Below are 25907 nucleotides of genomic sequence, written 5' to 3'. Positions count from 1 at the left end.
TTTTTATTTGGATAGCCAGGCATTTATGTTTTTATGTTTTCCAAGGTATCATTTTTTTTTTACCTCCCAGTCCCCTCTGCCTTCTGCTTGACCACAAAGCCTGTGTGATGCAATTTTCATCATCTGGTCCCACGAGGTGTGCACAATATATCACAAATTTATCAGTATTGCAATAAGTCTCAACTAATTATTTAAGTGTCATCCATTCAGACTCTCTGTGCCTGTATTATATTTAGTGACACTCGTTGCTCAAATTCAGCATAAAAGGTGAGAATGTAAGGAGGTGGTAAGGTAGCGTTGCCATTAACAATTACAACTAAGTTGTTTCAAAGCCAGAATAGCAGCCACAAGCAACTTTTTCAATAAAGTTGGAAATAATAAATTTTAGTAATTTATTTTACAGTGCCTGAACAGAAGACCTATTATTTGGGGTGTATGTTTGCCATTTTGATATGTTTGCGCATATTGCATATACCTAATTTCCTGTATACCTGGTATCCATACATTAGGGTCCATTAGGACTCTCTGTTGACATCCTCAGGCAGCCTAGATTTTTGTGACCACTATGACTGTATGCCTCTGCAAGAACAATGTGACTGGGCGTGGGTTAGATCATGAGCAAAGAAAAACAAAAAGCTTATTTTGAAGAAATTGTCATACCTGCTTGTGTTTTGAAATCTTGAGTTTGTGTTTTGTTATTTTACCTGATCTAGTCCTTTGTTTTCTGTCTCCCTGCACCCCAAGCCCACACCTGTTCTGTGTTTTCCCCTGATTGTCTGGTCATGTGTGTCATTGGTTCCCCTTGCTATCCAGTTTTGTATTTAAGGCCGTTATTTTCCTTTGTTCCTTGCTGGTTCCTTATATGTTGTTTGTGTGCACGCCTGGTACCCTGTCCGTGTCCAACTATGAGCAATAAAGTGTCGTCTTACCTGCAAACTTCGAGCTTCAGGAGTTCTTCGCCACATATTGGTCCATCAAAAACCCACTTTATGACAGAAGGAACCAGCCAACGAGGCCAAGCAGGAGGAATGGTGAGGGAATTCAAGAGGGGTGAGGTTCTGGCCAAATTCTTTTTTCACCTGGTGGCGTCTCCCAGCTCACCATGGAGAAGGCTGGAAATAGCTGGCAGCCTCCAAGACTGGCTCGAGGCGAGGAGGGATTTTGTTCCCTGATCCTCGGGTTCACCACACCATCAAGGCCGAGCAACAAAGGGCCCTGGGAGAAATTGCCGCTTCTATGAGATCTCCTGCTCCCTCCTCCACCCGCCTCTCCACCGAAGCTCGACACGGTTTTCCGGCTCATGGTTTAGCTCCTGATCAGCCATCACCGCTGCTTCCCTCCTAATCCTGTTCCTGGTGCAGTTCCGGAGGGGTTTATGGAAGAACCGCCTCCACACCTCGATCCTGTCCCTAGTTCTGTTCCGGAGGGGTCCCAAGCCGAGCCGCCCTCACACTCTGTTTCTGTCCGTGAGGGGCTCGTGGATGGACTGCCTCCACTTCCTGCTCCTGTTCCCGGTCCTGTCCTGGAGGGCTCCGAGGACAAACTGCCTCCATCACTGGTTCCCGTTCCGGAGGAGTTTGTGGAGGACCTGTCTCCATTTCCTGTTCCTGTCCCTGAAGGGTGCGAGGACGCACCCTCTCCACCTGCTATGTCTTGGCGGCTCCGCCGCAGATCCCAACGGTCTTTGCACTGCGCCTCTGAGCTCCACCGTGGGTTCTCCTGGTCCCGCCGCCGGCCGTCAGATCATCGGCTCCTACGTCACCGACCTGCTCAGCTCTTACGTCGCCGGCCCGCTGATCGCCTGCCCCTACGTCGCCGGCCCGCTGAACGCCGGATCTGCCAGGAACGGCCACCGGTCCGGCCGCCTGAACTCTGGGTCTGCCGGGGACGGCCTCTGGGCTGGCCGCCTGACCTCTGGCCCTCCTTCCGAGGCCCCCTCCGCCCACCCTGGTCAGATGTTTGTTTTGTGGGCTTCTGGGATCCGCTCTTAAAGGGAGGGGCCATGTCATACCTGCTTGTGTTTTGAGTTCTTGAGTTTATGTTTTGTTATTTTACCTGGTCTACTCTTTTGTTTTCTGTCTCCCTGCACCCCAAGCCCACACCTGTTCTGTGCTTTCCCCTGATTGTCTGGTCATGTGTGTCATTGGTTCCCCCTGCTGTCCAGTTTTGTATTTAAGCCCGTTTGTTTCCTTTGTTCCCTGCTGGTTCCTTATATGTTGTTTGTGTTTGTGTGCACGCCTGGTACCCTGTCCGTGTCCAGCCATGAGCAATAAAGTGTCGTCTTACCTGCAAACTTCGAGCTTCGGGAATTCTTCCCTGCATATTGGTCCAACAGAAACCCACATTATGACAGAAATACACATAGAAGAGATCTGCTGTTCTCCTAATGTGGATAATATATCTCTGTTACAACAGGGATACAAAAATTGCATTACATTTTGAAATGAAGGTTAAAAAAAAGGGAAGGAGTAATTTCATCATACTAGTCCCTTCATTCACTAAAAAGATTGTGGGGTGACCTGCAGAAAGGAACTCTGTTTATTTATGTAGCAAATTTTCTGTTGGAAGTGTTTTACATATTTGATTCACTGCTCCTAAAATTTAGTCAATACGTTCTTCTTAGTGGAGAGAAAAGATTATTTGTGCCAACACATAAGTAGAGCATAATAACTGTATTCATTCAATTTTGTTTTGTGGTGCTTTTGAGAGCTTTGTAAATGTCTGAACAAAATAGTCATTACTTGATATCTCCAAAAGACATGCTAGTGAACAGCTTCTTGAAATCTGTCTCTGTACACTTCTTGTTTATTTCTGTACAGTACCAACTAACCACAAAACAGCCAACAAACCCTCCAATTAATCAACCAACCAACCAACCAACCAACAAACCAACCAACCAAGTGAGCAGCCAACAAACCATCAAATAATTAAACAAATGACCAACCAACCGAATGAGCAATCTGCCAGACCAAAAACCAACTAACAAACTAGCCAACTGAGCTGCTAACCAACCATCATAATAATCAACCAACCAGCCAACTGAACAAACAAACCCCAAAGGCCCAATGTATACATTTATTTTAACTAAATTACAATAAAAAGAAAATAAAAGTGACCATTCTTCATTATTTTTCTAAGAACCAATACAGCTGTCTGTCTGAACCAGTTACTGGTGAAACTGTTTAGCTGGAGATTTCTGAGTAATGATAATGTAAATGTTACTCCTTTTAGAAATGTATTTCTTTTCTTCATTTGGCAGATCCTAGCAGACTAAGGATTAGGTCTGCATGTGTGCTTTGGTTGGTCCTGTGGCCTCACAGGAGCGCATGTTACCTCTGCCTTTTTGTTTGGAGTCTTCCCTGTGCATGCCTGGAGACAGCTAGTTTTCTTCCACAGTCCAAAAACATGCATGGTATGTTAGTCAGTAACTCTGTATTGCCCACTGTGTGTGTGCATGGTAATCTATCTTGTGAGCCTCTGTATCAGCCCTCTGATGAACTGCTACACTGTCCTAGGTGTAGCCCTTGTGATTGCTGGGATAGGCTCCAGTCCTTAGCAACCCTGACCTGGATGAGGTAAGTGTAGATCATGAGTACAAAAGATTATGGTTTTGATCCATCAACATCAGGCCTACACCCAGCACACTGTCAGGATTTCAACCTCTAATCTATTTCATGAGATTTAACCATAGGGTATTTTCCTGGCCCTTTTAAGTTTTTTGTCATTTCTGATCAGATTCATGCTCTTATAGTCCTGTTTTACTGTTTATTTTGTATTGCTGTTCTTAATGAGGCTATATTTACCTCATTCTAGGATCTACTGAAGACCAAGTTTCTTACTTGGTCCAGATACAGGGAATATTGATATCCTGCAAGAAGAATGGCTTAAAATCCCTCTGACCACTGTGCAGGACTTGTCATTCCCAAGACAAATTGACGATGTATTGGCCGCAAAAGGAGGCCCTACACCATACTAATAAATTATTGTGGTCTAAAACCAGGTGTTTCAGTTTCATTGTCCAACCCCTGTAGAGTCTGTCTCAGCAGTCATTGGGCAGGGAGTGGGAAATACCCTGGATGGATCGTTGGATTAACACAGATGCACAAAAGACAGACAGATATGCGCACTTACCCTGACAGATGTATTTTAAACTAAGATCTTAGAGTGACATAGATAATAATTCATTTGAATGTTGTCTGTTGTGATAAATAGAGAATAATTGAACACAATGTGATGCAATGTGCCCTAAGATGCAAACAGAATGATGTTATGCCATTAGGTCAACATTTGCAGTCAGAAGTTCCAAGTACGAAAATTTGCTCATTCTGCAGCTCTGTCCTGACATCACTGGGAGCATTCCATGCTCAGACGTGGAGGAAGTGACTCTTATCCTGGCTGTTACCTACTCTGCTCTCCAATGCACGCTGAATGTCACTGCATGAAGATGCGGTCAGATTCACTTAATCTGCAAAAAGCAAAGATGTGGGCCGGAGGTTCCTAAACCAAGTCTCCACAACAACACCTTTTCCATGAACACCACAAAAAGGATTGTAATAAGTAGCATTAATCAATGCTTTTCATCGCATCTTTTATTTGAACTTCTTGTTATTTTTCTTAATTTATACTGCATTGGTTTTTTTGGGAATAATCCCAAAGATCATTAAACGCTAATCAAAACCTACATATTGTAGTTACAGTAAATGGTCCTTCTTTCTTTCCTTTCTTACATTTATATATTCTCAACACCTCAGACATTTGATCATAAAATAAGGAATAGTAAGCCGTTAAAGAAATGTCTGTTTTCCAATACTTGATCTTAAGTGCATCAACCATATTGCATATATTGTGCTATCACTTAATGAAATACATTAGTTTTATAATTTAATAACAATGTTTTAGAACAACCCCTGAACTACACACACAGGACAACAAAGGGGTGAAATCCAGAATGCACGGCATTAACCCATTTTTCAGAAAAGCTCCTAGGAAAGAGGAGTCACTGCTGGAATCCCTGCGGCATCACAAGTCTACAAAATGCTGGCACACAGCCGTATTCCCTCTCTTTCCTGCAGCAGTTCTCTAGAGTGGCATAGTGAACACGTGCATGGGTGTCGGACTTTGGTGGCTGAGTTAGACTACCTCTTCAAAGAACCTTGGGTCCCTAGAACCTTGTGGCCTAAAATGTTAAGTAGGATCTGTTGTTTGTGCATCCAATGACTATATCCCTGGCCGGAAATAAGGCTAGTCACCTTAACCTTTCTGTCTGAGCTTCAGCAGAAAAAGACTGAGCCAAAGATTCCCCAAGAAGATGCTCCCCATGAGGTGGCCTAACCGAGAGCTGCTGCACGCCATGCAACCCACTGCCCCTTTGGACCTCCTTTGCACCTCCTGTCCTCTTGTTCACCTGAACAGTTCACATAAGAGGTTGTGTCTGGGCAGAGAAAACTAGTTTACAATGAAACAATTTAAATATTTCTTATTTCTTTGTGTTTGCTTTGTGTTGTTTAACTGCCTGAGTGCTAACAGGCATCTAAGCCTAGAAGCTACTTTACTTGTTTGTGGTGGTGTTATAAAGTTAGCACAAACTTCATTTCAATGAGTGGTTTAAACACTAATGATAATGTAACTTGACCCTTTTTATCTGTGTTTTCCCATCTCTCATCTCCTCTAAGTAACCTGTTAAAATATGTCTGTATAATCCTGAAAAACAAGCTAAATTGCCTCTGGTAGCCTTAATGCTAAAGCTAAATGTCAATAGCTCTGAAATTGCTAAAAACTAGCCAGTATTAGCGCTGCTGTGCTAACGACACAGCTCGTTTGTTGTTCACCGTCTTATGAAAGCTCATACACGCTCCATTCAAAATGAATTCACTGTTAGGGCTAATTCAACATATTTTAAGAATCAACTGGCCACAATGTTATTGATTTCTAATTTGGCAAATCAGACTTATAAATATTATTCTATGAAAATAATATTTCATTTTCGCAACTGATTTCCCATCACTTATAAATTGTCTTAATTGGCTTTAATTCAATTCTATTTTTTTTTTATTTTGTTCTCTTTTTTTTGTAGTTCATTAGTTTTCTTCATTCTTAGTTTTCCTTAGTAGTCTAATTGACTGTTATTAGCCTAGGTAAAGAGTACAAATCCAAATCCGTTTAATTTATAAAGAACATTTTAAATGAATAGAATAATAGAATTGGAATAATAGAATAATAAAGTATGACAAAAACAATAAAAGCAGAATTAAAACACACTACTAGACTCTGGTAAAAGTAACAAACCAACTCACACTGTGTCAAAAGCCCCAGCAAATAGGTGTGTTTTCAATAGACTGTAAAAAGCAAGAGAACAAGTCTGTCTAATATTTAACGGCAACTCGTTCCATAATTTTGAAGCCATGACTGAAAAGGTCCGATCTCCTCTGAGCTTCAGCTTGCTGTTTGAGAACGCCAAAGCTTGAATTCCTTCACCGAGTGTTCAATAATTCTGCCGCTTTGGGCTGGTATTCACAAACCAAATGTTTGGCAAAAAGTAAATATCCATCCATCCGTCCTCCGTCCCCATATTTCATACCTGCAATCAATATTTCACTCAGAATGTGCTTTTTAGACTGTTCCAAACACTGGTGACCTGCAGAAACATTGAAACTTTTTTAAAGTAAATCCTGGAATAACAATTTAGGTCATTGGTTCTACTGGGTTAAAATTGGAAGATTTTTGTTTTTTTCCTTATTTACATTTTCCAGAAAGCCTTGTTCAGTGCAGGGATAAATTGGCTGGTCATGTTCTGTGCATTCTCCCACTCTTCTCCTCTTGTTTTTACTAAAAAAGGCTACTGGGTGAAATCAGGCCAGTGAAGGTTTCTAAGATGTTTCAGCAGATAATTCTGGGAAATATAAGTAAAACAATGTGGCAGATAAAGATGAACTGTTTGTGTCCTAAGATTTGGGTTCCATCTGTTCTGTCTTGCCTGTTCAGACAACAGGGTGTTAGAGAAAATACACAAAGCTCTCCTGAGAGAGGAGACAGAATACTGAAGGCAAAACATGCTGTCCTCAATGCTTGTTTAAAGGTGGCTAGGACCAAAACCAATGACACCAAAATCAAAATGAGTTAAAATGTTCCTCTTTTAATAAGGTAATATATCAGTCAGTGAAAACATTTAGGCCAGCTGAATAGGTATAACAACTTTTTGAACTTTTTTGTTTTTCAATAACTACAACATTTTCTGTTATCTAGAAAACCTTTGTTCCCTAAATGTTGCATATAAATGCACTTAAATGCCCTTCATTTGCACCAGGACACTTCATTATTACAGGATTCAACTCAAAATACTGTAGAATGCATGCCAGGCCTGTATGTGGTGCTGTAATGTCACTACAGAAAGAGAACAGAAACAGAAGAAGGTATGGAGCATGTGCATACAGCTTTTATGGAGGAGCTGTGAAGCTGTCTATTGGTTGTTTAGATTAATATTTAGAGCAAACCTAAAATGATGGGAAAACAGGTTTCCCATGTAGTGAATGTGAATGTGCTTAGATAAAGACACAGTATGTTACAACGTATGCCACCTGAACAAAACAGACCATTGAAACATCCTGATGTAGAGCACTTTATACATACTAAAGGTCTGAACATGGGACCCGCTCAGGAAAGACAACAGCCCAGGTCCATGTGCTGCTAACTGATATGTGCTGCGGCTACTCACCACTGTTATCATGCATGTTCAGAGACATCAAGTCATGACTGGGAAGTAGGGTGGAGCTCCTCTTTACTCCTCATTCTGTAGTTATAGGTGGAAACTGATGCTCTGGGCATTTACAATATGTATCTTAATTATATTTGTATGAATGTATTCCTTCATAGCATGTATTAAATCCTTCATTTACATATTTTTTCACTGAAAATAGTCCATACTTTTCAGGCTGGTTTTCAGGCTTGAGGACACATTGTCCTCAAGAACATTATAACGACCTTCAAATTAGAGATATTTCATATAAATCACACACCATCTAGGGCTCTTATACTGCTTTGTCATTTTCATTTTATTGGTGCTTAATATAGGACTTATTTTCACTTATTTTGTCTTTTGTCAATTTGATTTCTTGGTCCAGGAACCAAGGTGATTTTGTTGTAGTGATGGCAACAGAGTGCAGTAACAAATACAACTTCTTATGTTTATGGTTTGGAAGTGAAGCACCATTCTTATGGTGTTTGACATCTGTTCTGTTTTCATACAGTGTCAGAGATGTTCCCACTTTGCAGAGCAAGTGAATAAGGTAGCCATGGCAGAGAGGATGGAGATTAAGATCTTGCGCTTATTTTATCTTGGAGACGTTTTGTGCCATTAGCAGATTTAGATAGATAGATAGATAGATAGATAGATAGATAGATAGATGTTTGTGGAAGTTGTGTGTTGTTCTTGTGCCTGTTGGAGTACCCTCTAGGTACTCAAACCAAATGTAAGCTAGACTGGCCTATCTAAAGTCTCCTTAAGTGTGATTGAGTGTTCCAGGCTCTCTCCCTCTCTCTCTCTCTCTGAATGTAATGAAATGACCTGTAGCTTCCCCGCGACCCTGCAAGGATGAAGTGGGTATAGAAAATGTATACATGGTTGTCTCTGGGAGCAGACCTGGTTTTTAAGTGTTGAGGCTTTAGGAACCTCAGTTTAAGCCTCTGGAAGTAATCAAGGTTTTGCTTGAAGTTTCAACCACCCAGCTGTGGATTTGAGTTGAAATTAAAGAATTTTGAGCCAGTTCTCCTCAGGATTAATTCTACTACAACATGCAATGCCCTAACACCACAGTCAAAGAAACAGACCCACAGCATGGCAATACTACCAATGTGCTTGATGGTTCTCAGAATTGAAAGCCCTATTCTGAACTCCATGTCGCTGTGGCCAAATAGATCAATTTTTGTCTTGTCTGACTAGAAGACTACTCTTCAGAAGGCGTGTAGCTTGTTAATGTGGACAGCTGCAAATTATAGTTGAGCTTGAGGATATCCCCTGTGGAGCACAGCCCTCTTCCTTGTTCGACACTTTCTCAGTTCATGGTGATGTAAAACTAGCTTTTGTATGGACAGGAATACTGCTGTTTCAGCAGTTTCCAGTTCATCCTGCTTAGTCTTTCTTGGCTTTTTTCTGAACATGCAAAGCAATTTTCTTTCATCTCGGTGACAGTTGGGTCTTTGTTTGAACTGATAATCTCAGACTATGCAGTGGTTTAGGAATGGCTCCCAAAGTCTTTTCAAACTTCTGCTGCAACTCTCCTTCGTGGTGTTTGCTGAGTTCCTTGGACTTTTCCAGTCCTCTACGGCCTCATGTATGAAATGTGCCTATGCATAAAAACCTTGCGGCACAGTGTTTTACGCACAACTCAGCATGTACAAAAGTGAACGTTGAGTGAAAATGTGCGGAAGCCACGCAAACTTTTTGAATTTGACAAAAACTACAGATAGCTAAACCTCCCCTAAATACACTGAAATATGACTCCATTAATGTAGAAAGTTACCCTAAACTGTGGTTCATATTTGCAGCAAGGAGCTGATTTCTGAATGTAGTCAGAGCTATGGACTGGACTCATACTGTAAGTGAATATGAATTTATGAATAGAAAGCATTTTCATTCAATATATGTGCAACCTATCTGTGATGCTCAAATGTGTCTCACTAATGCAACTCAACTTATGATTCTTTTATACAGTAATAATAACAATAATTATCCTAATTATGATCTTATTCATATCATTAGAATGATCAGCATTAAGCTATGATTGAGCTCAATGCAGCAGCTAGACAGAGTGGTTTGGTTTAGATACACACATTGTAGAACAAAACAAGTCGCTGAGGTCATTCAAGAAGTGGTTGCTTTGCTGTAATTCACTACAAATATATCTCATGGTATGTAGGTCTCTGTGACTGTCACAAGACAGTGGCCATAGTTATTTGGACAGGTGGTGGGTTCCTTCTAGATATTTATACTACTTTTCATTTGTTTTTTCTGGGCGGAGACAGGTGCAGCTGCGCCCAATTCACTGCAAATTGGGATGTATGAAGGCTACGTGTGCAGTGACATGTCAATGCACAGTTTTGTACATCTGAATTTTTTGTGCACTGCAAGTTTCAGAATTTCTGCCTTCTGCCTATGTATGCATGTATGGGAGCCTGCATGTAAAATTTTGACCATGTTTGGATTAGAAAAATTCACAATAAAGTAAAGCCTGCAGGGGTGCAGTTAATTCTTCTTGAAATTCTTTAAAGTTGTGTGTTGTAAAAATAATTACTCTCTAGAAACACTGGTAAGTAAATGTTGGATATTACAGAGAAGTAAAAAGAGCATGAGATAGTGAGGTAATGGAATTTTTTTATTTGCTCACTGCTTTTGATGGTCGGTGTAGTTTTGGATAATCTAACAAGCACAGTTCACCTTGACATTGCCAGTTCATTCAATGTTCTTAGAATTAACATTTTACCTTTTAGGGCTGATACCAATAAGCTAAGAAATAACTAACATCGACCACTACCTATGTTGTCGCTGATGTATCGTGTATCATTAATCCTGTCATAAGTAATGCGTAAGTGTCCCTGCCTACCTACAGTTAGTCTGAAATGACTGTGTCCTCAGTGCATCCTCGACATGATTTACCTTAAACCCAGTGCTTTTCATCTGTTATAGGATAACCCAGGAAATGTGTTATCTCCACAGCTCAAAGAATTATACAGTATCTCAGAAAGCTGTTAACTGTGATGTTTCTGTTTTTTGCAGCTTGTCTTTTTCGCTTCAACTTGCTGTCACTGGTTTACTTCCTCTATCTACTGCTGCTGCCATGGTTCCGCTGTCCAAACAAATACACAGTTAGAGGTAAGATCATGTGTGTATGAAGATGCTCAATAACATCTATCTGCTTTTCCTGAGTTGCCAACATTGGTCAGCAATTTGAAATTTAGGAGGCAGATTGCCTGTGTTTAGGTTTTGGTTCATTTACAAAGTTCATGCTAAATATTTTTTTAAAAAGTCAAGCTCAAAGCTGCAGTTTACTGCACATGCCATCTTTCTCCTTATAACCTCACTGACTTTAGATACACTACTGGTCAAAGGTTTTAGATACATTTTCTTTGTAGATTCTCACCAAAGGCATCAAAACTGTGTAGTAAACAAAATGTGTGAAATAACTCCATCCGTCCGTCCGCCCGCCCGCCAGCCCGCTTATCCGGGTGGGGTCACGGGGGCAGCAGCCTAAGCAGAGAGACCGAGACTTCCCTCTCCCCAGCCACTTGGGCCAGCTCGTCCAGGGGAATCCCAAGGTGTTCCCAGGCCAGCCGAGAAACATAGTCCCTCCAGCATGTCCTGGGTCTTCCTCTGGGCCTCCTCCCGGTGGGATGTGCCTGGAACACCTCATCAGGGAGAAATAACTCTAAATATTTTTATATTTTAGATTCTTCAACAAGCCACCCTTTGATTACCACTTTGCTCTCTTGGCGTTCTCTCCATGAGCTTCGTGACCTGAAATGGTTTTCCAAAGAGTCTTGAAAGAACTTCCCAGAGTTCATTGAGAGATTGCCAAAGGTTAATATTTCAGTCATCACAGCAAAGGACTACTTTAAGGAATCTAAAATATAAAACATCATTAAAGAAGGAGCCAGGCCGACAAGGTGGGGAAAGAAACCACCATGGAAATACCACAGTTTGGCCATACTGGAGGCTCTGGAGCACAGACGGTGCCTATTCTAAACCAGGGTTTAGAATAGGCAAATTATGGGCAGTGGAAACCATATAGTCAGCAGGTACAAATCTAAAACATGCAGGACAGCAACCCCTCACAACATTGAATGGCCTACCTCAGGGGATGCCAAGCAAGGACTCACACCTCAGGCTAATTGCCAGCATAGGTACAATAGAAAAACAGAGGCCAGGAAACTAAAACAGGATGTTTTCCCCTGCATGATGCAGAATTTGTTCTCTGTGTCAGAATGTAATGGCATGATAAAAAAAAAAACCCAGCCAACACCATTTGGAGAGTCTCACAGATGCAATGTTTATACTACACTAAGCTCAAACATTGTACAAAGGCGCAAGCTAAACAAACTGCTCTTCGTGAATGTTTAGCAGTCCCGATGAACCCATAGCCGGTGAATGAGAGCCAAGTCTGGACAGCCTGGCTCATTAAGGATCACCAGCAGAAGGCAAAACCATCCAACAACTGACCAAAAATTGGTCTGTCCACAATAAGCTTCTATCATTAGTGAACAACATGAGTAGCTAGATGGTTCAATGCATGGGTTGGTCTCAGAAGGAAGTTCATTGTGACACCAGAGGAGCCAATACCAGGTACTGGTCCACTGAACAGTTACCCAAGGCTATGTAACTATTGCACTGAGGGGAATAGCTGCTGATCATTTTTGCCAAATGTGCAGGATGAAATGGCCAACATGCTACCAAAAATGAATTGCTAATTGAATGTCTGAGTTAATAAAAGTCCAAGGTGGAGGAAGACCTGAAAGGACTTGAAAGAAACTTTATGGAAGAATATCAGTTTCCAGTTTTTATCTCTGACAGACTGAAGAAATGGCTGAATTCCAAAATCCCACTAATGGGTAGAAAAAGCAGGACTGAAGGATGGTACAGAGGCACTAATCATGGCAGCCCTAGGGAGTTACATTATTTGGTAGGATATTACATTCGAAGTGCATATCAGTAACCTGCTGTATTTAGACTAACTGCCCTAAATGCCCCCAAGTTATGTATGTATTTATTGGCTGAGATGCCGAAGCTCATTGAGAAAGAAAAGAGTCGAAATATGGGTCAATGATGAGCGATTTTTAGCACTAGTATTACCATTAAATGTTTTCCTGATATCGTGCGTCTACATAGAACAAAAACAGGCACTCAGTGCCTTTGGGAGCACATCTTTTTTATACTTGAAACTTTTTTTAATCTGAAATCATTTGTTTCTTGTTTTCTGTCTTTCAGGTCACACTGGTCGGTTTATTAAAACAGTATTCTGCACCAGTCTGCTGTTTGTTCTGGCTCATATCTGTTTCCAGACAGTTCTGCATACATATGCTCCCCTTGACACCGCAATAGGATATAACTGTTCACGATGGGAGACCATAACCAGACACATCGGACTGTCCAGGTATGTGTGGTACACATCCTAATTGATTGCAAGGGTTGGGTTTTAATATATGTTGCACATGCTTTGGTGCTTACTTTATATACATGTGTGTTGCAGGCTTCCTTTGCAGGATCCTTGGAATGTGCTACGTCTCCTGGGTCCGGATGTAGGAGTCTGTGTGGTGTCACTTGTAACAATAGTTCTCTGCAGAAGATTGGTCAGGAACAGAGAAATGGTGGCTGCAGCCAATATAACATCAGTAAGTACCTGTATATTGTGTTTAAAGGCTTATTTGAATATATTAGCATGCAATACAAAAAGAAGGTGAAAACAGAAGGAATGGATTCAGTCCTAACATGCATCATGCACTTTGAGATGATAAGCTATATTAACCAGATTGCTGTTCACTTTTCAAATAAACTTTCCATGGTTTGACCCATCTGCTCTGAATAAAAATGAAATCCTTTATAAGGTCAACCATAGGCTTCAGGAAGACCAGTTTAGTTTCAATCATTGTCATATTAATAGGCAAGCATTCAACAAGCACTCTAAGATAGAAGAGCCCTTTGGAAAGTCTAAAGAACCATCGATGAAAACTGCTGCAAAGCATTCAAAGAAAGTCTGAATACTTTGAAGAAACAGGAAACAAAGGTTGTTTTATAATATTTTAACAGTTTTGGTTCTTAAACTGTGACAGGCTTCAAACTGTTAGATATATACAGAAGTTAGGCTTTTGTTTTTATATAAGTTGATGAATCACGAAGGAACCAACCTAACATTTCACCCCCACATTAATATGGCCATTGGTAATGACTATGAAAAGGATCCAGCATTCTATTTAATCCAGGTAATGACCTAATATTTGATTCAGTATTGTATTGAAGCAGGGACACATCTAATAGCTGCAGGACTCCAGTCCTCTAGGACTGAAGTTTGACACCCCTGCTTGAGGCTGAGGGTTCTTAGGCGGGGTCTCTGGGGACAGAATTTCCTTGTCCAGATTGGTTTCTGAACATTGTAGAGGCTGGAAGGCACTGTTATTTGATTGGACCCCTTCGTAAGCAGGGTCCATGGCTGTCCTGCTAACAGTGGGCTGCTACTGTTGCAAGCATGTTAATGTTGGAACCATGTGTCAAACATGAGCAGGGTTACTCACTTTACCCCTTAGTAGTCATATTCCATATTACTAACTAATGTGTCTTCACTACTTAATCAATGTAACTCCTATTCAAGTGTAATACACTAGCAGCTATTTGGCTACTGGTCACAATATAAAATACAGTAAAAACATTTAGTGGAAAAGTCTGTCGGGTCTCCCTACAGTAGAGCTAGGTCATGTTGATGTCACTGAATCTCATCTCCTCTGTGATAGGTTGAATTTTTGTCCTTGTCTTCTTCACCTCATGTAGCTGTAAACATTTCTTCTCACTAAATAGCTTGAAGAGGATTCTGCAGACGCAACGACGGAGAATGGGGTGAATGAAGAGTCATTGGTTGATGAAGAGGAGGAGGAAGAGGAAAGGTCATCGAACGGTGACCCTTATGAAGTTTCCGCAGCAACCAGAGCCAAGCAGGTGGCAGAAGGTCTCAAAGTCAAAGTGTTGAAAATTCTGCGGGACCTGGGGAGGGTCATGGTTGTCATCCTGCTGGGTTTGGCTGGTAAGGACTGGTTAATAATGTTACTTTTTCAGGTCATGTCACAGTTTCTCAGCAAACTCACGAGGAACTCTATTTAACTCATTATGCTGTGTAGTCTAACAGGACACTGTGTTTAGTTATACTAATCTAGCAAATTTCCATAAATTACCTTCCAGAAAATGATGCTGTGTGCGCAGTCTTCTGAAGCTAAACAGAGCATTATTAAATGATCTTCTGTTGGTCTTAGACATTACAAGTATACCCTGCAAAGGGAGGAGACCACTGCTGTACATGGAATGTCATCTTTTCCTGCTCTCGGTGGAGGTAGACGCCTTTTCTCTGTCTCCCGCACCACTCCCATATCTGCCCTACTTCAGCTCTGTGTCTTGTCTTTTTTTTGGAGCCTCTTTTTGCACATCTTCCAAATTCTTCCAAAATATGGATTTGGTCAGCTGGTCTCTCAATGCAATTGATCAAATTTTCTCGACGAGAAGACAGGGGTCGGGAGAGCCCACTTGCCCGGACGGGACATTTTTCTCCGGATACACGATGGACTCCTGGCAAAAGTGGAGGATTGTGTGTCTGTCGATAATGTCAGTCGAGGATGTGGAAGATGTGTATATAATTGGATGTTTGATATCAGGATTTCTGCTTTTTGGAGTCAGCGGTTACCTGGCATATCAAGAAATTCGGAAAATGTCAGCAGCTGTTCTGGCCATTGTAAGGCATGTGTGATGGGATCTTCAGAGTGATCAACACTCAGACTGAGATGTTACGTGAGCTGAAGCGCAGACTGGATGTGATCCTTACACAGGATCGCAGGCAGGTTGCGGTTTCTGGACTCGGGTGAAATGGGATAAATCTTGGAGAAAGTTGTTCGCTTGGATCTGTCAGAAAGACCAGGAATTTGGCTGTTTGGATTCGCCTTTGAGAAGCACCAGCGAGACTCTCAAGGCTGACAGAAAATTAAGAGTCAGCCTAACCCAAATAATTATTGTTTTTCTGAATCTGGCTCCCCTGCACGGCCTTGATGGCTGGCTATCTTCAACTTCTCCTGGAAGTTATGTAAACATGACGCTCTGCTCCCTCTGCCCCCTCCCTTCCCTGAGGACATCTGTGGACCTGCTCAGAACTTTGCCGGTTGATGTACATTCCAACGAACCATCAAGGACAATGGCCTCTGTGACAGTGCTTCATGGACTTACTTGCACACACACACATGCTCAAGATAAACATATGCACCCCTCACACCACCTTCACCGTTCCCGGCATGATGTTGTTTTGTCAACTTGTTGCTTCTTTGTGCTGAGGTTTTTTACAATCTCAAACTGTATCCTGCTAAGGATAAAATGTGAAATATGATTTTTTTCCCCCTCTAGTTACCTAATATGGCCTCTTTTCTCATCTAGCAAGGGCAGCGCCTGTGAGTGGGCAGCAAAGCCTCGGTGACCCGTCCCCCCATTGTCTTGTGTCATGATGTATATTTGGATGGGTTGTACTGGAATTCTAATTTCCCCTCGGGGATCAATAAAGTATCTTTGAATTGAATTGAATTGAATGTAACATGTAGTTAAATGTTTTTATTCAAGAAAATACCTGAAAAAGATTTTATAAGTTAAGTCAAGTTTATTTATACAGCGCTTCTCAGCAACAAGGCATTCAAGGCGCTGTACATAAGGAAAAACATTACAATGATACAGAAAATCAAACAATAGAGGTAAATAAATAGAATAGAATGATGGATGAGAAAATGAAAGGAAAATCAGACCGAAAACCCAACCAACAATGCCTAGATGGTACAGTCAAAGGCCACTCTAAACAAATAAGTTTTTAATCTTGATTTAAAGCAGTTTAGGGTTTTGACACTTTTACAGTTTTCTGGGAGTTTATTCCAGATTAGTGGAGCATAAGAGCTAAAAGCTGCTTCTCCATGTTTGGTTCTGGTTCTGGGTATGCAGAGTAGGTCTGAGCCAGAAGACCTGAGAGGTCTGGGTGGTTGATACACTGACAACAAGTCTGTAATGTATTTTGGTGCTAAGCCATTCAGTGATTTATAGACTAACAGAAGTATTTTAAAGTCTATTCTTTGAGCTACAGGGAGCCAGTGCAGGGACTTTAGAACCGGGGCTCCACTTTCTTAGTTCTAGTGAGGACGCAGGCAGCATCGTTCTGGATCAAGTGCAGCTGTCTGATCGACTTTTTAGGCAGGCCTGTGAAGACACCATTGCAGTAATCAATTCTACTAAAGATGAACGCATGAATTAGTTTTTTAAGGTCCTGCTGAGACATTAGTCCTTTAATCCTGGAGATGTTCTTTAGGTGATAGAAGGCCGACCTAGTTACTACCTTTATGTGCCTCTGAAGGTTCAGGTCTGAGTCGATCACTACACCCAGGTTTCGAGCCTGACTGGTGGTTTCTAGCTGTATTAGCTGAAGCTGTGTGCTAACTTGTAAACACTCTTCCTTTGGTCCAAAGATTATTACTTCAGTTTTGTTTTGATTCAGTTGAAGAAAATTTAGGCCCATCCATGCATTGATTTCTTCTAAGCAATTTACATCCTTACCAGATAGAGATCCAGGCATCAGTAAAACAACCAATAAATAGTGATTATAGGTACGGGATGGTAATCACTGACGTGGAAATGCAGACTCAGTGAGAGCTGCAGAGGCATACTGGCTAAATGAAACCTTGGACCCGCTGACAGCTCAGCTATGGTTATAAACAGCCGGTGTGTGTAATTGCTGGAGCTTAGATGGGGCATGAGACCATGGCACCAGTCCAGTAATGCAAAGTGATATGGGAACTTTTATGCTTGATTGAACAGGTGCCATTAGAAACAGATCCTTTAGGCTCAGTGGCTTTTAGACTGGGCTTACTGTGGATTCGCCTCACTTCTGATCCTTGCAGACTGGTAGCTTCGGAGGCTTGGTAAACATCTCGGATTGTTTGACATGTTCTGTTAGGTATTTTCAAATAGTTTGGGGGCTTAAAGGGGTTATACTGCAGTATAGTCCCATTACCATGAGGAAGGTATGATTAGTCTGAGGCTTATGCTGAACTAAGAGTTATATGAATCACAGGATGCATGTATATGTTTGCACCCCTTCACTATAGATAAGAACCTTGGTAAATAATGGTCATAATCAGTTAGAATAGGGTTAGATTGTGGCAATTTTGAAAATCTCCTTTCATATGAAATGGGTTTTTATTAGTGTCCAAAGTGGTTTGTCCCTGCTATTTTCCATATCCCAGAGATGCTCTCCTGCACCCTCATCAAACTTTATATCCCACAGTGATTCTACCAGTTATGGTGGCAAGAGCTCCATAACAATCACAGGAGGTTTTTGGGGGATCCACCATCAGTTGCAGCCTTGCTGTGAAGAATGGAACACAATCAGCATTTTTATACATGACAATGTTATCGGTTTAACAGGAATTGGCTATAATAATCAAGGTACCAATAGCATGAGAGGATGCAAGTGAAGTGATTGTTGCACAGCGTTTATTGGTGCATGGAAGTTCTGGACAACCAAGCCATCTTGGGTTCAGGGATCCAAGCTGAAGATACTGTGCCACTGTTGTCTTCCAGGACTCCAACACACTGTCACCATGACGATAAACCACCAGTCCAAGTGTATGTGTAATACCCAACTGCAGACCCTGTTTAGCCCCTTCATGCTCTGATTGGTCATAACAGGGTCTCCCTTTTTTGGGAAACATCCTTCTGTTTGTATGAATGTCTTTCTGTATATATTTAATAAATGTCTCTTGTTTCTCCCACTCTAGGGATTACACTGCCCTCTGCCTTCTCAGCACTTTACTTCCTCCTTTTCATTGGTGTGTGCACATGGTGGGCATGCCATCTGCCAATCAACCTCCTGGGATTTAATTCACTGTGTGTGATGGTGGGCTTCTTTGCTGCTGGTCACATGGTGTGTCTGTACTTGTACCAGAGTGTGTTGGGCCAGGCCGTCTTCCCACCCCACAGTCTGTGGGCCAGGTAAGACAACATGAGTGAAGCAGAAAACAATCATTTATCGAGTCAAATGTTGTACCCAAGGACATTCAGACTTGGATCACAGATCCAAATATAGCCACTTTACTGTCACTTCAGCCATGGGTAACTGCCCCCTCAGGCTGGACAATACATGGATCATCACCAGGTTGGGTCTGGATTCTCTTTATGTTTTACAAGCAGTGTTTGTGGGTAGAATTGGGAGGAAGCCCACTCCCATGGATGAGAAGGAACAGCACTCATGGATTTGATCAGGATGCTTTACTGTTTAAATCTATTTACAATAAATTTATCTTGCATCTGATAGTTCTGCTTAAAAATCTGACCAAGCACAGCCAACTTTATTTATAAGCATTTTAAAATCAGCAGTAGAATGACGTATTTCATGCTGGGTCAAAAGCCAATGACAATTCCCAGTTAAGAGTCCTGTCTGAGGGGCTCTGGGAGTGAGTTGCAAAGCCTTGGAGCTGCCGCAGAGAAAGCTTTGTCCCCTCCGAGCTTCTGCTGCGTCTTATGCACATCCAGGAGAAGCTGGCCCTCTGACCTGACTTGAACGGGAGGGACAATGTAATCGTAAAAGCTTAAAGAGGTAGGGTGGAGCATGACCATTTAAAAACTAAACAATTAAAAGAAACTAAAAATGAACCCTAAAATGAACATGCAGTTCAGTGAGGCTAAACAGGTGTTACATGCTCTCTGTTTCGTGGACGTGCAGGACGTGCAGCTGCATTCTGCACTAGCCGGTGATGTTTTGTGACAAATGTACAGATTACAGTTTCAAAGTCATGTTTTAAACGAACATGTTTCACTGTTGCCAGTTGTCTCAGCTGATTAAAAACTGGATTTTAGCACTGAACTGATCTGCCTATCAAGATTAAAATCACTGCCTATTTCACCCAAGGTTAGTGACGGTAGGTTTTATGTACTGAGCCACAGGGCAAAGTTCTACAGAGGATGACCCACTGGAGACCCTGGGACTAAACGGCAAGCATTTCTTTCTGTCATTTCAATTAAGGAAGTTAAGAGTCATGCAGGCTGTTACTTCTTAAAGGCACTCTATCAATGATTTCTTGGAGAGAGATTCCTCTTGTTTAAGGGGAAAATAAACCTAGCAGTCATTGCCCTGAAATGGATGGCACATTTGTGCTTCCTAAAAATGGAGCCCAAGCCAAACAGATACATCACAGAAAGCAGAGGCGCAAGAACTGAGCCCTGTGGGACCCCACAGAAAAGGGAAAAATCTAAATCTGCTTAAAAATCGAAATACCATGTGAATAACCACCACCAAAATTGAAGCTGTAACTTTCCTAAAGAAAATGTTTTTTGTTTCAGAACATTTTGCTTGCACAGTTATCAGAGTCCCTTAGGGGCATATTTGCTCTCAAAGTGTAGACTGTCCCACACTGGTTGATTTCCCAATTCTCCTGGCTGTATTTCTGTCTAGCTGACAGTCTAATTATGGGACTCAGAATTTACAGAATTTTCTTCTCCAGAATATAACAATGATCTCAGTCATTCAAAGTATTGCAGCACTGTTCCTATGTTTAGGGATGTTTCAGACACAGACACTTTTACTGACTCTTAGTTGCTGTAAAGCAGATAGTTACTGGATTGAGGTTGATTTTCCCGTTGACCTTTTTTCACATTTCCAGCTTTTAAAAGTCTTTTATATGCTTCCAGACATCCCTCATCAGGTCTTTGCTCTTCTTGATTTGATTTTTTTGTTCCACCTTTATCACACATCCACTAATCCTGAAGTTCTCGATGCCTCATATTTTTGTAATCATAAACTACAGTATGTTGTTAATAATCTGGACAGTGTTATATCACCCAACTGATGTTTCTCAATTTGTGTCCATGTTTCTGTCTAGACTTTTTGGTCTGAAGGACATCATTATACCAGGAAACTGTTCCATGCCTGATGACCTCATCCTTAACCCCAGTCATGACTGGCCGGTTTATGTCAATCCAGGAATCCTCCTGGTCCTGTATATTACTGTAGCAGCTGTTATCAAATCAGGATTGCATGCTGCATCTAACCAGGTATTTACAGCATCTTTTTATGGTACCAAACTCTCCCAACAGAAACTGTTCCACAACTAGATATGTGACAGTAGCGGGGGAATGAATTCACTTGATTGTAACTACGTTCAATAGCAAAAGAAAAAAACATGGATCAAGAGAGTGGATGTTAAACATTTGTGTGACTGTGTTGAAATGACGATGCTAGATATAAAAAAATGGTGCAGGATGGCAGAGGTTCTGTAAAGACTCCAGATAGCAGATGTGATAAAGTTCTTTGATGTTTGGGCCACAGTCCAACTTGGCACCTTTGGTATGGTCTGTTTTGTTTGATTGGAACCAGCAGTAAAGGCTTACTGCAGACTTTGGTAACTGATAGGAGCCGAGATTTTAGCAATATTTTTGGAATAACTAAGAGTCACAATTTCTGCTTTCACGTATAGACAGGCAGCTAGCATCACAGTGGGTCACCACGTCTCAGTACATTCAAAGTTTTCACAGATTGTTTTTACCAAAAATACGACCACAAAGGGGCTTCTTCCTCAGCCAGCCCAACCAATAGTCATAGATTCTGTCAAAAAAACAGGGCAAATCAAGGAAAATGTCATTCATTATTTTTTCAAAACAAGAGTCTCAAGCACAGATGCAGGGGTCAAACCTTAATCACACATTTATATTCGAGGTCATAATAATAGCATAAACTTGCTTCACCATACGAAGTCATGTTGCGACAGCAACTGGAAAGCCGTTTATCAGATACACTTTAGTCTGATGAGATATTACTTTAATATTAGGAGAACTCATTATTCCCTCAATATATGACTATTATTATTCAAAACACTCCTAAGTGTTGCACTCAGGAATATTTGTGCTCCCACTAACATGTTGACAAGAAGGTGGTTCAAATGTCAAGTGTTCAAACCTTTTGAATGGCAGAAACCAAATAACACATAAAGGAGTTTAACCTCAGTACAGGGGTGTTGTTAGGGTCATGAAACATTGGGGTATCTAGCCCAGACTCGGACTAGTTTCATTTTCTGAAGACAGAAGCCCAGTTTATAAGTAAAAAAAACATAGGACGTTTTGTACCAGTTCTCTACCTTGGCTGGGTTTTGATTTAATGTAAATTATTGTGAATCAAACAAAGAAGGTTTAAAATACTTTTACTTGTTTTTTGTTTTGTTTTTGTAGTTGAAGTGAAGGATGAAGAGAAACAAAGTTAAGGATTGATGAAAACTATTTTGCTGAAGCAGATAATGAACATTTTGTGATATTTAGAAAATAGTTTTTGCTCAATCTGACAAAAGTTGTTAGTTTCTATGAGTTTATGTTTACTGTGGGTCAAATAAATGGGTGCCTGTTCTCATCCACATAAATGACCTTTTTAAGTGTTACTCTCATCAAAGTGTTTCACTTCTGAGGCTCCACAGTTTTAATTTCTTACATTTCAAAACGAGAAACACAAAGTTACAAACTTAATATTCTTAAATCTTAGTTAAATGGTAAGATCCTAAAAACACATTTATTTAAATTATGCTGAGAGCTTTCAAAACATTTGATTAAAGGTCCTTCCTTCATGAACCTGTTCTGTTTCACTGCCATATTTCCAGCCCTTCATTCCACTTATGAAGAAACCATTTTCATTTGACCTGCCAAAAATAATAAATGAAACATTTTACACTATGTTGTTCTCCACTGAGAATGTCAGCTATTAGTTCAGTTTTTACTGTGAAACACTTTCTAAAGAGAAAAGGTTGTAATAAAATATAACAGAGAGCCTTCAACCTGTACCTTTTTTGGACTAATATTTAGTTCTGTTATCAGTATTAATATTACGGTTATGATGGTATACAGATATGTATGTGTTACTTTGAGTAAAACTGTATCTTTTCTAAGATATTACATATTACATGTATTATTCAGAAAAATAAAACAGGTTACTAGTTAATGGCACACCTGTGATTAATTGCTGTGATTTAGTTTTTATTAATAAAAAATAACCTAGACCTGTATGTTTAGAATCAGCACCATTAATATGAAAGAGAATATGGAGGCTTACGTTTTCACTTCCTACTATGTCTTATTGAGACCAGTAGATGTGTTTTATTTCCTGGTTTATTGACCAACACTGTCTACATGTAGAACTAGACTATAGGACTGGCTGTAGCGAGGAGGTGCAATGTGGTGATCTGGAGGACCTTTTACTGTGTTTAGCTACATTAGGATTAAATGCTTTGATTGTGACTGAAGGACCAGATATTTTTCACATCATGATGGAAGTCCAGCTAGAAGCTTACAGAGAGGGCTCCTACTGTTGTCTATCGTGGCCAGGCCATTTAACTCTGACTGGAGCTCAGGTGAATGTCCCTCATCATGACTCTGCTCTGAAATGAGCCTGTAGCTCTGTTCCAGGCGCTCAGTAAAACTTTTCAAGTAATGAACAAGGCTAGCCCACAGCCCTGGACTGGACAGATGTTCTGGACTTCTCCAGAATGGGCAACTTACCAGTCCGCCCCTGCCTGTGAACATAGTTTTACAGTCGCGGTGCTGTGTGTCCATTTCTTTGTTTTCCTTTTCTTTTGACCCATTGTCAGGTTAGGTGCAGCAGTCAGTGAATATATAGAATACAATAAAGAACAAATCTTAGATTATTTCTATGAAAGTTGATTGTGTGGATAGTTTGTTCTTTTTATAATGTTGTGTTTTTCATTTCCAGCAGGAAAAAACAAATACTTCAATGGAAGAACTGGTTGAGTTAAAATCCTGGAATCAACCAGAAGATAACTGTGAAGATGAGACACAGGTAGTTGTAGCTGCATCTCATTATCAGCAAGTAGCTATTAGCCACACTGCTTCTTAAAAGTATACACACCCATGTTAAAATTGTAGGTTTGTGTGTATAAAATGAGACTAATAAATAGTTTCAAAGTGATATAGTGATATGATTTATAAATAATGTGACATTTATCCTACATATTTAAATGAAAAAGAAAACATAAAAGCAATCAAAAAACATAAAACATATAAACGTATAAAAAGAAATAAAAAAATAAAAAGCTGCAAAATCCTAGCTGCATAAATCTGCACACTCTGAAACTAAACATTTGTTGAAGAGCTTTTGATTCAGTTTTGTCATTAAATCTTTGTGAGCTCAGTTGTAGTGAATCTGATGAAGCTGAAGGTAACTTCAGCTGTCCTGCTGGGGATTCTCCTGACATTTCCTCCTTAGCGTCCTTTAGCTAAAGCCATAGATTGCTGAGAGGTTGCTGGAGATTAAAATAATTTTTTCTTGTTTTTATTTACCATTGTTTTACAGTATGTACTTTGAGATAAAATCTCATTTTTGAGGGAGGTGTAGCAGAGAGACACGCCGGTGTACAGGATCATACAAATAAGTCAGCATTATACTTATACACTGGTCAAAAACATAAATGGAAACTCATATAACACATCCTAGATCTGAATGAATGAAATATTCTCATTGAATACTTTGTTCTGTACAAAGTTGAATGTGCTGACAACAAAATTACACAAAAATCATCAATGGAAATCAAATTTATTAACCAATGGAGGCCTGGATTTGGAGACACACACAAAATTAAAGTGGAAAAACACACTACAGGCTGATCCAACTTTGATGTAATGTCCTTAAAACAAGTCAAAATGAGGCTCAGTATTGTGTGTGGCCTCCACGTGACTGTATGACCTCCCTACAACGCCTGGGCATGTTCCTGATGAGATGGTGGATGGTCTCCTGAGGGATCTCCTCTCAGACCTGGACTAAAGCATCCGCCAACTCCTGGACAGTCTGTGGTGTAACGTGACGTCGGTGGATGGAGCGAGACATGATGTCCCAGATGTGCTCAATCAGATTGAGGTCTGGGGAACGGGCGGGTCAGTCCATAGCTTCAATGTCTTCATCTTGCAGGAACTGCTGACACACTCCAGCCACATGAGGTCTAGCATTGTCCTGCATTAGGAGGAACCCAGGGCCAACTGCACCAGCATATGGTCTCACAAGGGGTCTGAGGATCTCATCTCGGTACCTAATGGCAGTCAGGCTACCTCTGGCGAGCACATGGAGGGCCATGCGGCCCCCCAAAGAAATGCCACCCCACACCACTACTGACCCACTGCCAAACCGGTCATGCTGAAGGATGTTGCAGGCAGCAGATCGCTCTCCAAAATGTCTCCAAACTCTGTCACGTCTGTCACATGTGCTCAGTGTGAACCTGCTTTCATCTGTGAAGAGCACAGGGCGCCAGTGGCGAATTTGCCAATCCTGGTGTTCTCTGGCAATTGCCAAGCGTCCTGCAAGGTGTTGGGCTGTGAGCACAACCCCCATTTGTGGACATCAGGCCCTCATACCATCCTCATGGAGTCGGTTTCTAACCGTTTGTGCAGACACATGCACATTTGTGGCCTGCTGGAGGTCGTTTTGCAGGTGCTCCTCCTGTTCCTCCTTGCACAAAGGTGGAGGTAGCGGTCCTGCTGCTGGGTTGTTGCCCTCTTACGGCCTCCTCCACGTCTCCTGGTGTACTGGTCTGTCTCCTGGTAGCGCCTCCAGGCTCTGGACACTACGCTGACAGACACCGCAAACCTTCTTGCCACAGCTCGCATTGATGTGCCATCCTGGATGAGCTGCACTACCTGAGCCACTTGTGTGGGTTGTAGAGTCCGTCTCATGCTACCACGAGTGTGAAAGCACCACCAACATTCAAAAGTGACCAAAACATCAGCCAGAAAGCATAGGTACTGAGAAGTGGTCTGTGGTCCCCACCTGCTGAACCACTCCTTTATTGTGTGTGTCTTGCTAATCGCCAAAGATTTCCCCGTGTTGTCTATTCCATTTGCACAACAGCAGGTGAAACTGATTGTCAATCAGTGTTGCTTCCTAAGTAGACAGTTTGATTTCACAGAAGTTTGATTTACTTGGAGTTATATTGTGTTGTTTAAGTGTTCCCTTTATTTTTTTTTTGAGCAGTGTATATACAGGTCCTTCTCAAAAAATTAGCATATTGTGATAAAGTTCATTATTTTCTATAATGTAATGATGAAAATGTAATATTCATATATTTTAGATTCATTGCACACTAACTGAAATATTTCAGGT

The 25907-nt window shown here is 41.1% G+C and overlaps 1 protein-coding gene across 2 annotated transcripts in view; it reads left to right on the top strand.

Moving 5' to 3' along the window:
* Nucleotides 1–25907, top strand: part of piezo1 (piezo-type mechanosensitive ion channel component 1) — a 123747-nt gene that overhangs the window by 21775 nt on the left and 76065 nt on the right. For both annotated transcript variants that reach the window (XM_047351184.1, XM_047351185.1), the window contains exons 2-8: nt 10769–10864; nt 12974–13139; nt 13236–13377; nt 14555–14777; nt 18544–18757; nt 20644–20815; nt 23511–23597. In XM_047351184.1, coding sequence (XP_047207140.1) covers nt 10769–10864; nt 12974–13139; nt 13236–13377; nt 14555–14777; nt 18544–18757; nt 20644–20815; nt 23511–23597 — 1100 coding nt within the window. The remainder of the gene's footprint in view (nt 1–10768; nt 10865–12973; nt 13140–13235; nt 13378–14554; nt 14778–18543; nt 18758–20643; nt 20816–23510; nt 23598–25907) is intronic.

This window comes from Girardinichthys multiradiatus, chromosome 22, assembly GCF_021462225.1.
Source record: "Girardinichthys multiradiatus isolate DD_20200921_A chromosome 22, DD_fGirMul_XY1, whole genome shotgun sequence".
In the NCBI taxonomy this organism is placed as follows: Eukaryota; Metazoa; Chordata; class Actinopteri; order Cyprinodontiformes; family Goodeidae; genus Girardinichthys; species Girardinichthys multiradiatus.
The sequence above is the reverse complement of the archived record's forward strand: the minus strand, read 5'-3'. Positions and strand labels throughout refer to the sequence as shown.